Source organism: Trachemys scripta, chromosome 11 (assembly GCF_013100865.1).
Source record: "Trachemys scripta elegans isolate TJP31775 chromosome 11, CAS_Tse_1.0, whole genome shotgun sequence".
NCBI lineage: Eukaryota > Metazoa > Chordata > Testudines > Emydidae > Trachemys > Trachemys scripta.
The window spans coordinates 59,659,153-59,673,064 of NC_048308.1; the positions used below are offsets into that span (position 1 = coordinate 59,659,153).

At 45.7% G+C, this 13,912-nt stretch overlaps 1 protein-coding gene across 2 annotated transcripts in view; it reads right to left on the minus strand.

Annotated features, from left to right (window-relative positions):
• Positions 1-11,350: 11,350 nt before the first annotated feature.
• Positions 11,351-13,912, minus strand: part of NDUFS1 (NADH:ubiquinone oxidoreductase core subunit S1) — a 28,872-nt gene continuing 26,310 nt past the window's right edge. For both annotated transcript variants that reach the window (XM_034785432.1, XM_034785433.1), the window contains 4 exons: positions 13,363-13,538; positions 12,438-12,572; positions 12,188-12,260; positions 11,351-11,708 (listed from right to left, as the gene is read on the minus strand). In XM_034785432.1, the coding sequence (XP_034641323.1) occupies positions 11,617-11,708; positions 12,188-12,260; positions 12,438-12,572; positions 13,363-13,538 (476 nt within the window). In that variant the 3' untranslated portion in view covers positions 11,351-11,616. The remainder of the gene's footprint in view (positions 11,709-12,187; positions 12,261-12,437; positions 12,573-13,362; positions 13,539-13,912) is intronic.

Below are 13,912 nucleotides of genomic sequence, written 5' to 3' on the forward strand. Positions count from 1 at the left end.
GGACGTGAGCAGGCCAGTTAAAGACTGAGGGAGCCTAGTATTTAGCTCAACCTGCAAACTCATGTGAAAACAACAAACTGTCTTGTCTTCACTAGCATTTTACCTTGAGTTAGTTAGCAATACACCTTTTCTTTTCCTAGTGCAGAAAAGGCCACATGAGGGAGAAATTTGAAATGTGGCAGGTTCTCCCCTAATCCCCCAAATATGTTGTTTAAAATCACTGACTGACAACTGCATTTGCCTGATGATTTGGTGGGGGAAGAGGTGTTTGACTATTGGACAGATGAGCATAAGCGTAAAGAGAAAGGCAAAGCTAGGCTACTGGAGCACAACTGGTCATATGACAGGTCATGTGACAGCTGCTCCTGCAAGATCAGCAGACAGGAAATGCAGATGCTTCATTCTGGGAGATGTAGTCTCTTCCAGCTCTGTTAGCCAGCAAAAGTAGGGTTACCATACGTCCGGATTTTCCCGGACATGTCCAGCTTTTTAGTCCTCAAATCCCCGTCTGGGGGGAATTGCCAAAAAGCCAAACATGTCCGGGAAAATGCCGGCATCTCTGCCCCAGACCCCTGCTTAGCTGAGCGGCTCCGGCAGGCTGTGAGCTGCAGGCGGATTCCTCACTGCGGCGGTGGCTGCTGCTGCCCCTCCCCAGACACCTCAGCTCTGTGCAGCTGAAGAGCTGAGCTGCCCAAACGCTACCGGCTTCACGGTTTGCCGGGCAGCCCCCAGACCTCCAGACTCGCTGCGCCCCCGGCCGGGCGCTTCCCCAGCGCAGCCGGAGCCCGGGAGGGGAAGCGCCCGGCCAGGGGCACAGGGTCGGGAGGTCTGGGGGCTACCCGGCAAACCGTGAAGCTGGTAGCACTTGGGCAGCTGTTTCGTGTGGCTGGGAGGGAGGAGGGGGAATGGGGGGCGCTCAGGGGACGGGGCAGAGTTGCAGCGGAGCTGGGGCAGAGACTTTTGGGAAGGGGCGGAGATGGGGTGGGGCCAGGGCCCCAGGGAGTGTCCTCTTTTTTTAAAACCTTAAATATGGTAACTCTAAGCAAAAACATTTCTGAAAAAAAGATTAAATGAGACATATCCCAACTCTTAGTGCCTCAAACTGCTGCACAGTATTAACATATTTTTGGCTGTTAACAGAGTGGGTTGCATAACTAATTAAGAAACCCCTATTTATTTTGCTTTTATGATATTTTAATTAGAACATAAGAATAACTATACTGGGTAAGACCAATGGTCCATCTAGCCCAGTATGCTGTCTTCTGATAGTGGCCAATACCAGATGCTTCAGAGAGAAATGGACAGGGCAATGTATCAAGTAATCTGTCCCCTGTTGTCCAGTCCCAGCTTCTGGAAATCAGAGGTTAAGGGACGCCCAAAATGTGAGGTTTTGTCCCTGACCATCTTGACTGACAGTCATTGATGGACCTATCCTCTATGAAGTTATCTAATTTTTTTAACCCGGTTATACTTTTGGCCCTTGCAATATCCCCAGGTAAGGTTGACTGTGTGTTGTGTTCAGGGCCAGCTCTAAGTTTTTTGCCACCCCAGGCAAAAAAGAACAGTGCCGCTCCACCGTAACATACCCCCTGCCATAACATGCCCCAGCGCCACGCCAACCAAACGCCATGCTGGACTGCCAGAACCCCTTCCCCCCTGCGCCGGGCTGCCGAAACCCCCGCCCCCCCAAGCGCTGCACCGCCCAAACCCCTTGAGCACCGTGCCACCGAACAAAAAAACAAAAACAAACCATAACAAAAATACCGCGAGTGCCCCCCGCCACCCCAACATTGGCGGTCCCTTCTAAGGTGCCGCCCCAAGCACGTGCTTGGTCAGCTGGTGCCTGGAGCCGGCCCTGGTTGTGTTAGTACTTCCATATGTTTTTGTTTTAAATCTGCTTCCTATTAATTTGAGTGGGCGAGTCTCTGGTTCTTGTGTTTGTGAGGGGGTAAGTAAAACTTCCTTATAGAGTAACTTAAGATTCATGATTTTCTAGACCTCTGTCATATCCCCCTTAGTCATCTCTTTTCTAAACTGAACAGTCCTAGTCTTTTTTAAATCTCTCCTCATAGGGAAGCTGTTCTATACCCCTAATTACTGCACTATATCCACTGGATCAACCTTGTCCACATGGTTGTTGACTACCTTAAAGAACTGTAATAGATTGGTGAGGCATGATTTCCCTTTACAAAAGCCCCGTTGACTCTTCCCCAACATATCATTTTCATCTGTGTGTCTGATAATTATGTTCTTTACTATAGTTTCAATCATTTTGCCTAGTATCAAAGCTAGCCTTACTGGCCTGTAATTGCCAGGATCTGCTAGTACTCCAGACTACTTTGAGACATCCAGTTCTCTCCACACCAGTAGCCCATAGCTTCAGAATAAAACATTGAAAAAGAAGCAGAGACGAAATCAGGAACAGAGCCAGTTTGAGAACCAATGTAGGATTGCCAACTTAAAATATTAAATTGAGTGATTTAAAAAAAAATAATTTGTTTTTAAAGTTTCTTAGTTTTGAATTTCTAGGGTTCATATTTTCATGCTTTTCTCTAACTAACACTGGAAACTTTTTTCTAATGAAAGATGATAGTCTCATATAATCACACGACTTCATGAACTGGCACTTTAAAGGAAAGCTTCAACTATCCTAAGAGTTTGCAATATTGAGTTAAATTTTTGCAGTGTTTAAAGAGACTATTTTTAAACAAACCTTCTGTTTGTACCTAAACTAATCTTTACAAACTATTGAGAAATTTTTTCATTTTTTAAATTTTGATGGAGAATTTGAGTAAAATAACCTTGCAATCTCTAACTTGCAGCATGGTAGTAATAAAGTAGTACTTCTATTGGTTAAATTCTTGTTTCATATTCACACACATATTTAGATAAATCAATTTAAGATTATTGCAGTTTGTTTCCCACACATGGTAGTATTGGTATTGTGTATGAAAAAGTGACCCTAACCAATTTAATTACTGAAGCTATCATCTATTAAATGCAAAATAGAACAAATGGTGAAGTTAGATTGATTTAAATTATTTCCCTTAAATAAATATCAGTTGTTACATGGCATTCCATATTCTTTATGAAAATATGCTTATGATATGAATGACATACAGATACTTTAGGCAAGATGACTCGTGAGATCATTGGAAAGGTTATGATTTACTGAATATGATTATCCTATTTGTATGCATGTATCATTTCTGTATTTGAAATTAGGAATATTGACTATGTAGCTGTATTTCAACTATGCTACTTTGGGGTGACGCCCACTGCTGACACTTCAGGTACAACAATGGAAAAGCCAGACAGGGTGGATGGCCCATCAGCAAGGACAATGGACTGTGAAAAGCTTGACCTTCCTGTGGACACTCCATACTGCCTCTGACTCATGGACACTGTAATCCTACAGACTCAGGTGGTCTTGGCACCTGATACTAAAACATTACCTGGGACTTCTTGTAACTTTCCCCTGTAAGGGAAGGGGGTGTGTGGGGGGGTTAAACTAGGAAACAAAGGACTCCTGCCTTATGCAAATCCTATTTAAGGGTGGGGAGTGAAAAGAAGAACAGGAGTACTTGTGGCACCTTAGAGACTAACAAATTTATTAGAGCATAAGCTTTCGTGGACTACAGCCCACTTCTTCGGCTGTGAAGTAATTCTGGTCATCAGTTCTCCCCTGCTACCCCACCCAAGCTGACTGCTAGAAACAACTAACTGAACAGGGGGAAAAGAACTGGGCCCAGGCTGGAAGGGCGTCTGGCTTGTGAAGAAGATTATTTGAATGACATTTAGGGTGAGAACTCGCATGTAACCAGTTTTTCGTGTATTAAGCTTAGTTTGCATGTTCTGTTTTATTTTCTTAGCAATAAGCCAGGTTCTGTCTGCTACCTCCTTAACTACTTAAAATAAACCTGTTATAGTTAATAAATTTATTTTCCAATATAACCCAGTTATGAAATTTCTAACTGGGGGAGGAGGGGGACGAGAAGTGTGCACATTCCTCTTCCACACTGAGGGAAAAGGTGAATTTCCTAATAGATCTGTGGGTCTGTACTCCAAGGGAGGTGGACAGCTGAGTGCTAGAGCAGATCCCTTAAGTGGAGTCTTCCCAAACCTGATCTGCAGCTTGCTGTGGCCATGCCTGTGCATGTGTTAGGAGGCTTTCAGAGCCTGGCTCAGCAAGACAGGTGAAAGGGGGCCCAGGCTGGCAGAATGAGTAGACAGGTGAAAGGGGGCCCAGGCTGGCAGAATGAGTAGACTCAGTGGTATCTCAGCACATGAGGTGACACCCCCGGGAGTCCAAACCGTCACATCAGTATTAGGAAAACAAGGGATACATTTTAAAGTATTTGAAATCCAATCCTGTCCCTTTAATGCTAAGGGCTATAAACTGCCTTAGCAACTGAGGAGCACTAGGTACTTCAGTTTTACTAGACCTTGGCTGTAGCCTTCTATACTGCATCTTCTGATATGTTTGAATTAGAAACCGCTGTAGGATTTACCAGTTTGGTGTGTGCTTTCTCTCCCTCACAAAAAAAGCCACATTTCACAACTGAAAAATAGGGGATTTTCTTGCTGTAGCAGTTGATGCACATTACATAGCTCAGGAGCTGCCACCATTTGTGACAGTGGAAATAGGCATTTCAAAGCATTTCTACATGTCTCACTGAAACCCACCCCAAAAATTATATAAGGTAAAAAGCAGGAGGCAAGAAAGAACGAATAAGCAAGGGGAGGAAGAGAAACCATTAAAACCTTTGAACACAGTCAGTAGAGCTCTTATTGGTGACTGTTTCAAATATTATGGTTAGAACACAGCTTTACATTGTAAAGCCATTCACTTGGCATGGAAAGACATAGGACACTCGATCACTTATTTCTGCCCCTTGGTTGTCCATTTACACATGCAATATAGGCATGCAACTCAATGTAAAGTTACCTCCTTTTTAAAATCAGGCTTTGACCATCAGGGTGGGGCCTTTCCTAGAGCTGTTTTAGTCTAAGCTAACACTACAAAAGTTCATCTTCGAATTTAAAGGCTTAGAACCTTTACAAGCTTACATACTACAGGAGCAAGGGATGAGATTTTCAAGTCACTTAGGTGACTTTGAAAAATCCCACTCCAGCTGAATAAGGCAAGTGTCTCATGATGCAATAGTTTGAGACTTACTACATAACTAAGATGGTTTTACCTTTGGCTCAGAATATAAAGCTATACCTATAAGGATATGTTTACATGAGGATAAAAGCCCCATGGCATGGCTGCAGCTGGCCCAGGATCTCAGTGCTCAGGCTGGAGGGCTAAAAATTCCCATGTAGCCATTCAGGCTCAGGCTCGACCTGAGCTGTGGGAACCTGGGAGGGTGGAGGGTCTCAGAGCTCAGGCTGGAGTCGGAATGTCTACCCAGCAATTTTTAGGGGGTTTATCCCCCTGTAGCCATACCTGTTGAAAGCAATTAAGTCTGCACATAGCAAACTACAGGATAGGCTACTGAACTTTTTGCCCAAACTGCTGCAAATGCCTTTCAGAGTTTCAAGAACCTTGCCTGTAACAATATTTTGTCAGCCAAGGGACTGGTGGTATTCAGTCCAAGACTGAATTTGAAGTATGCAGAAAGTCACTAACTTGCAATTTTTTTTTTAAAAGTGATTTCAAAATAAGTTAGCATGCTATTTATTTTTGACACATTTAATGAACATTTTCAGATAGTGCAAACTCCTTTCTTTACTTTGCAAACTGGCAGCTTTTGCCTGGGGCTTCTTTTAAGTTGATAGGTTTCAGAGTGGCAGCTGTGTTAGTCTGTATCTGCAAAAAGAAGAGGAGTACTTGTGGCACCTTAGGCCTTGTCTACACTACGAGAGTAGTTCGATTTTACTTAAATCGAATATTTGGAATCGATATTGCAAAGTCGAACGTGTGTGTCCACACTAAGGACAGTAATTCGACTTTGTGAGTCCACACTAACGGGGAAAGCGTCGACATTGGAAGCGGTGCACTGAGGGCAGCTATCCCACAGTTCCCGGAGTCCCCGCCGCCCATTGGAATTCTGGGTGGAGCCGCAAATGCCTTCTGGGTAAAAAAAAAAGGGGCCAGGGTGCTTTTGGGTAACTGTCGTCATCCGTCCATCACTCCCGCCCTCCCTCCCTCCCTGAAAGCGCCGGCGGGAAATCATTTCGCGCACTTTTCCAGTCATTGACAGCGCGGACGCCACAGCACTGTGAGCATGGAGCCCGCTGCAACCATCGCTGCAGTTGTGGCCGCTCTCAACGCCTCGCAGCTTATCATACAGGTTGCCCTGAGGCAGATGCAGAAAAGTCAGGCGAGGAGGCTACGTCAACGCGGTGATGGCCTGAAGTCTGAGAGTAGCACAGACCTCTCAGAAAGCAGGGGACCCAGCGCCGAGGACATCACGGTGGCAATGGGTCATGTTGATGCCGTGGAACGGCGATTCTGGGCACGGGAAACAAGCACTGAGTGGTGGGACCGCATAGTGCTGCAGGTCTGGGATGAATCACAGTGGCTGCGAAACTTCCGCATGCGGAAGGGAACTTTCCTTGAACTTTGTGAGTTGCTGTCCCCTGCCCTGAAGCGCAATGACACCCGGATGCGAGCAGCCCTGACTGTCCAGAAGCGAGTGGCCATAGCCCTCTGGAAGCTTGCAACGCCTGACAGCTACCGGTCAGTCGCGAGCCAGTTTGGGGTGGGCAAATCTACCGTGGGGGTTGTTGTGATGCAAGTAGCCAAGGCAATCGTTGATGTACTGCTGCCAAAGGTAGTGACCCTGGGAAACTTGGAGGCGATCATAGATGGCTTTGCAGCGATGGGATTCCCAAACTGCGGTGGGGCCATAGATGGAACTCACATCCCTATCCTGGCACCGGACCACCAGGCCAGCCAGTACATTAACAGAAAGGGCTACTTTTCCATGGTGCTGCAAGCACTGGTGGACCACAGGGGACGTTTTACCAACATCTACGTGGGATGGCCGGGCAAGGTTCATGACGCTCGTGTTTTCAGGAACTCTGGTCTGTTTAGACGGCTGCAGCAAGGTATTTACTTCCCGGACCACAAAATAACTGTTGGGGATGTGCAGATGCCTATAGTCATCCTCGGGGACCCAGCCTACCCGCTAATGCCCTGGCTCATGAAGCCCTATACAGGTGCCCTGGACACTGAAAAAGAACTCTTCAACTACCGGCTGAGCAAGTGCAGAATGGTGGTGGAGTGTGCTTTTGGACGTCTCAAGGGGAGATGGAGAAGCTTGCTGACTCGCTGTGATCTCAGCGAAACCAATATCCCCATTGTTATAGCAGCTTGCTGTGTGCTCCACAATCTCTGTGAGAGCAAGGGGGAGACCTTTATGGCGGGGTGGGAGGTTGAGGAAATTAGCCTGGCTGCTGATTACTCACAGCCAGACAGCCGGGCGATTAGAAGAGACCAGCGGGAAGCGCTGTGCATCCGGGAGGCTTTGAAAGCAAAGTTCCTGAGTGAGCAGGGTAACCTGTGACTTTCTAATTTTGTGTACAGAGAAGCCTTCACCCCACTTCCAACACACGTTTCAAAATAAAAATAGTTCTACTTTGTTAAAGCACACCGTTTTCTGTAATACTGTTTTCGCGGGAATTTTTTAAAACTGGGACGCAGACTGTGGTGCGGAGCGGGTGTAGTGTAGTCGCGCGAATGCAGCTTCTAAACTGAAGGACTGACAGGCTCCGGTGCGGTGGGATGGTTCTTTCAACGGAGCCTGTCACCCCTCCTGATAGGGACTGTGTGTATGGGGGTACTATGTGACTTTGTGGCGGGGGGGGACGCTTACAGATCCCCTGCTGTGTGGCTCTGTGATCCTGCCTAAGGACCGCCGCTTCAGATCTCTAACTGCCCTCCCGTGCCACAAAGTCACAGAGCAACCCACCTCCCACCACATAACATGAAAAGAACCTCCCAGACTAACCAGGGTAAGTAGTCACTGCATCACTGCACTATGTATGTGCCCTGCTGCTGTGCCTGCCCCCGACTATGTACCCTGCCAAAGGTGACTGTCCTGTCCAATTACCAACCCCCTTTTCCCCCCCCCCTCCAAAAGAACATGATGGAAACAGTAGTTAACAGAAACATATTTTTTATTATCAACTACACATGGGACTGGGAAGTGAAACTTGGACGGGGGCTTGTGTCAGGCGGGAAGGAAAGAACTTGTCAAACTTTGGGGAATGAGAGCCTTCTGCTGCTCGAGCTCTCTGCAGGGGTGGAGTGAGAGTTAGCAGGGACTCTGCCGCCTCTCCTTCTGTGCACTTTGGGTGAAGGGAGTATGGGACTTGGTGGCGGGGGAGGGCGGTTAGAGATGGACTGCAGCGGGGCTCTGTCCTCCTGCCTCCGTTCCTGCAGAACATCCACAAGGCGCCGGAGCATGTCCGTTTGCTCCCTCAGTAGTCCAAGCAGGGTTTGAGTCGCCTGCTGGTCTTCCTGACGCCACCTCTCCTCCCGATCCATGTTGGCTTGGTGCATTTGGGACAAGTTCTCCCGCCACTGGGTCTGCTGTGCTGCCTGTGCTCTGGAGCAGGCTATAAGCTCGGAGAACATGTCCTCCCGTGTCCTCTTCTTCTTATGCCTAATCCTCCCTAGCCTCTGGGAGTGTGATGACAGGCTAGGTTGTGAGACAGTCGCAGATGGGGCTGTGGGAATGGGAAAAAGGGAGTGAATTCCTCAGAAACATAAATGTAGTTGTGAACAAAGAACATAGTCTTTCTCTGTGAACAGGACCATGCACAGCACCTATCACATGCGCACTCAGCACAAGGTCGAATTCTCGGCCTTCGCATTCACTGTCTGTGGTTTTGCAGAGCACTTTTGAGAACCCTGTCAGGACAACGGAATTTCTGTTGCAGGCAGACATGGTAAGCCGTAGATTCGTGGCAGCTTAAAACTTTAATATTAGCAATGGCCTCATTTCACATTGAAATCAATGTCGGTCCCTGCTGCCAGCAATCCGGCAAGCAGGAAGTTTGCTCCTGTCCCACACCCTCGCGGCTGTCCCCGGGAACGATCCCTTTCGGCTGACCCTTTCCCGCCTCCACCGCGTGGCTGCAAACCAGCCAACACTAATAACATTCCCCTACCTCATTCAAAGCAGGTCTTCATGAGCGACATCACCCTCATGAGGATCTCTGAGAGCGACAGACAGAGAATGCTCCGGGAAAGCCTCCAAAGACCAGGGCCGTATGCCGCCATGCTGTGCCAAGCAATGATTCCGGAGTACTTGCTAGTCTCGTGGCGCGGCAACGTGTCCTACTACGGAGGACCCAATAAGGCCGCTCTCCCCAAGAACCTAATGCAGCGGATTTCAAATTACCTGCAGGAGAGCTTCCTTGAGATGTCCCAGGAGGATTTCTGCTCCATCCCCGGACATATAGACCGCATCTTACTGTAGCTGCAGTAGCAGGGACTAAACAGTAGAGCGGCTTGGGCAGGACAATCATGCAAAACCGGACATTGCTAGATTTTTTTGAAATACTTGCACTGCCCATGACTGAACCGTTAAGTTATTCAAAGTAATCATGAGAAACCCATTTTTTACATTGTTAATAATCATGTTCTGTTACAAATAAATGTTTAGATGTTTACAACACTTACTGGATGATCCTTCACCAGATTCTGTGTCCGGGGTAACGGCTGGGGAGGGTTGGTAGGGGATCTCTGTAAGGGTGATGAAGAGATCCTGGCTGTCGGGGAAATCAGCGTTGTGAGCGCTGTCGACTGCCTCGTCCTCCTCATCTCCTTCCTCATCTTCCCCGTCCGCTAACATGTCCGAGGATCCGGCCGTGGACACTATCCCATCCTCAGAGTCCACAGTCAGTGGTGGGGTAGTGGTGGCGGCCGCACCGAGGATGGAATGCAGTGCCTCGTAGAAACGGGATGTCTGGGGATGGGATCCGGAGCGTCCGTTTGCCTCTTTGGTCTTCTGGTAGCCTTGCCTCAGCTCCTTGATTTTCACGCGGCACTGCGTTACATCCCGGCTGTATCCTCTCTCTGCCATGTCTTTAGAGATCTTCTCATAGATCTTTGCATTCCGTCTTTTGGATCGCAGCTCGGAAAGCACGGACTCATCGCCCCACACAGCGATGAGATCCAAGACTTCCCGATCAGTCCATGCTGGGGCCCTCTTTCTATTCTGAGATTGCACTGCCATCAGTGCTGGAGAGCTCTGCATCGTTGCCAGTGCTGCTGAGCTCGCCACGATGTCCAGACAGGAAATGAGATTCAAACTGGCCAGACAGGAAAAGGAATTCAAATTTTCCCGGGGCTTTTCCTGTGTGGCAGTTCAGAACATCCGAGCTCTTACTGCTGTCCAGAGCGTCAACAGAGTGGTGCACTGTGGGATAGCTCCTGGAGCTATTAGCGTCGATTTCCATCCACACCTAGCCTAATTCGACATGGCCATGTCGAATTTAGCGCTACTCCCCTCGTCGGTGAGGAGTACAGAAGTCGAATTAAAGAGACCTCTATGTCGAACTAAATACCTTCGCGGTGTGGACGGGTGCAGGGTTAATTCGATGTAACGGCGCTAACTTCGACATAAACGCCTAGTGTAGACCAGGCCTTAGAGACTAACACCTTTATTTGAGCATAAGCTTTCGTGGGCTACAGCCCACTTCATCCGACGAAAGCTTATGCTCAAATAAATGTTAGTCTCTAAGGTGCCACAAGTACTCCTCTTCTTTTTAAGTTGATGTGTCTTAACACTTGAAGTCACTCTGAAGCTACATCTTTTACTGCTTCTATAACAGAATGGAGTAATGCAGGAGAAAAGAGATCAAGTCCAAATTGAAAGTACTCTAGTAATGAGCCCCTTCTCTAACTACTGCAACCTCCCTCATGGTAAAGGATTTAGGTTTTGTTTTGAGGGGTTTTTTTTGTTTGTAATTTTCCACTTTTTCTAAATACAGAGCAATTTACCTAAGAAAGGCATCACTGACAGACTGCATGCCATACAGATTTTACTTCTTGCAAGTAAAGTATTTTCCTATCTTGACCAAATGAAAGAATACAATCATCAGCAAACCTATTAGTTCTTAGCACTGAGAGTTGTAAATGGGTACATTTGAATGAAGAGAAAGGAGATGCGTCACTCAGGGTGGTAGTACATGGGTTCTACCTTCTGTACATAACAGTAGAATATTTGCAACTTCAAGGGATGTTTAAAAGTGTCAAATAATTGAGATTTCCAGATGCACTGGAAGTGAAAGAGGAGTTTCCAGAATTTGTGTCACATTGAAAACTTGATTTAAACATAAATCTTAAACTTTATTTTTATGCAAGAGAATCACAAGCCATACAAACCACTTACATAGGAAATAAACTGATTTTAATAATCTACCATGTTTGTACACAATTAATCACTGTATGCATATTATTTTAGGTCCAGCAAATTGAGTGTTATGTTTAATTTCCAAGTACACGGATAGCCCCAGATTAGGCGATCTGAACTGTTTTCATGAAGATGTGAACATAAAGTGAACCACCATCAAATAATTGTTTTTTAAAAGTTAGTCATACCACCATATCACTAGAATATCTGATGGATTTTGGTAGCTGTGTGATTACATTCTTCAGCAGATGGATGGCTCTTCTACTGCCTGAGCACCTTCAATGACTGCTTTCACACACTTGGCCATTGTCTGGGATGCTCTACTGATTGGATCTGCAAAGACATTTATTTTGGTGTTGAGTGTTCATTTCAGAACACAACCAATAGACCTACAGAGAGACCTAAAGTCATAAAACCCCATGGTTTACTAAAATCTTCATCTGGGGAATATAAAAAACCCACACGCACTTAGTTGAAGATATAGGACCAAATTCTACAGACCTTAGTCATACAAGTTTCCATTGATTTCATGGGGAATTTTGGCTAAATAAGGATTACAGGTCTGTAGTATTCAGCCCTCTGATCTTACCTGTCTCAGGTAAGAACAGTAGATACAAAGTTTTCCAGACAGAAGCATGGTGCATGTTGGTGTCCCTTTAAGGGGTCCTAATATTCCGGAAGCACCTTTAGAATTAATTAATTATGCATCTATGTGTTACAATGTAGCTCTAATGAAATAACAGAGCAAAGCTAAAAGAGTGAGATAAGTTAATAAAATTCTACTTTCATCAAGTAAGGCTGTGACCACATACCTGTCATATAGAAATCTCTAATTGTGAGCTGAGGTGGAACAAGAGGGTCAGCAAGCAACTGTTGATTCGCTAACTGCAATGGAAAAGAAAGAAGGTATATTAGGAGATTAAGCACTCACCTGTGAGGCAGGACTGTGTTACCACAGTACTTGTTTGACTACACTCTCCTGTACAGTGCACTGTGTGTTTAGTAGTACATATAAGCAAGCTTCTTACATAGCTTGATGCTCATAGTTTAAATGTTCAATACCTTGGAGAGTTCATTCGCCTGGCTGAAGTAGTTAGCTTGCTCTACATCATCATATCGGACCAGGTTAGGAGAAACTTCTTCCAATCTGTTCCTTACTTGATCGAGGTTATCGTAAGGGAGGGTCACACCAGTTAGCTTTAATAAAAAAGCCACAAGATTCCATCAAATTTAGTCTTCTGGCCAATCCATATTAAGTATTTAAACATTAACTCAAACATCTACAATGAAGCAGGAAGAAAAGCTACACTAATTTGAGGAGTGAATGACTAAAGTGGTGGTCCTCTGCTTAAATTTGCAACATATTATGTTGATCTCTTGATGCCACTAATTAAGTTTTCTGAATATTAAGCACTAGAGTCTGTTTGTTACCCAAGGAAGAGGGGAAGCACAATGACAGAAGTGTGGCTTCTCTTCTCCCATGCAAACAGTAGCATCAGATCTCTCCACAGCATTCAGGACAGCATTATAAGAGACTGGTTGATAAACCGTATCTCCTAGAGCCAGTTATGATGTGTTCAGCCCTACCAGATGTTATCAGCACACATACTCTCAGGGGACCCACACAGTTCCTTTTTTGGGAAGCAGTAAAGCATGCCCCCAATCTGTCTTCCAGGTTGCTCTAGGGAATCCTGCCTTGGCTAACAGAATTTGCTGCAGTTAAGAATCCATCGTTCATTTTCATAGCATATCTAGAAGCTACAATAAATGTCAAAATCTCGAAGTGGAAAACACAATCCCATTTACCCCACAGATATCATTAAAGACAGTCTTGCTTCATATTAATTCAGTCCCACACATACTTCCATGAGACTTTATACCCACAATCCTGAACACAAATCTGCGTTCTAAAAAGATACTGTAAACAGTTTCCAAGCTCCATTTAGATTCTTACTAGAAGTTTCAATTTCTAATATAGTTACAGCACCTCCGAGACGGCTCTAATAATTCTCCAGTCCTCTCTTGCCATGCCAGGAGGTGTTACTGCTACTTTTGTCTGCTGGGCCCTGCCCTCAGTGTTCACATACGTTGCAGATTTCTCTGTGTAAGCTGCTCCTGGGAGAATAATATCAGCCATGGGAGCGCCCACATCACCATGATGTCCTGAGGAAAAAAAATGGGAAGAGGAAAGTCAAGTTCTGATAGGAAGCAACACAGGAATAACTATAGGGCATCTGTAAACATAATTCAAGAGGAATGATGTATGGACACATTAGAACTACTGTATTCCTCTTAAAAAGGAATTTTTAATCTGAACTTTTGCTCGAGTAAATGTAGTGTTCTGGAAAGACTGACAACCCTAGAGATTAAAGTCCTAGTTGTCCATAATATAAGCAGCCTAGTTGGATCACAACCAGTGTCAAAAATGGAGATTGAACTATCATGTCCATTCGATTTTTGGCCTTAGCTGAGACTGCTGTAGGAAAACATGGGTTTCTAGATCAGTAGTTCTCAAACTTCTGTACTAGTGACCCCTT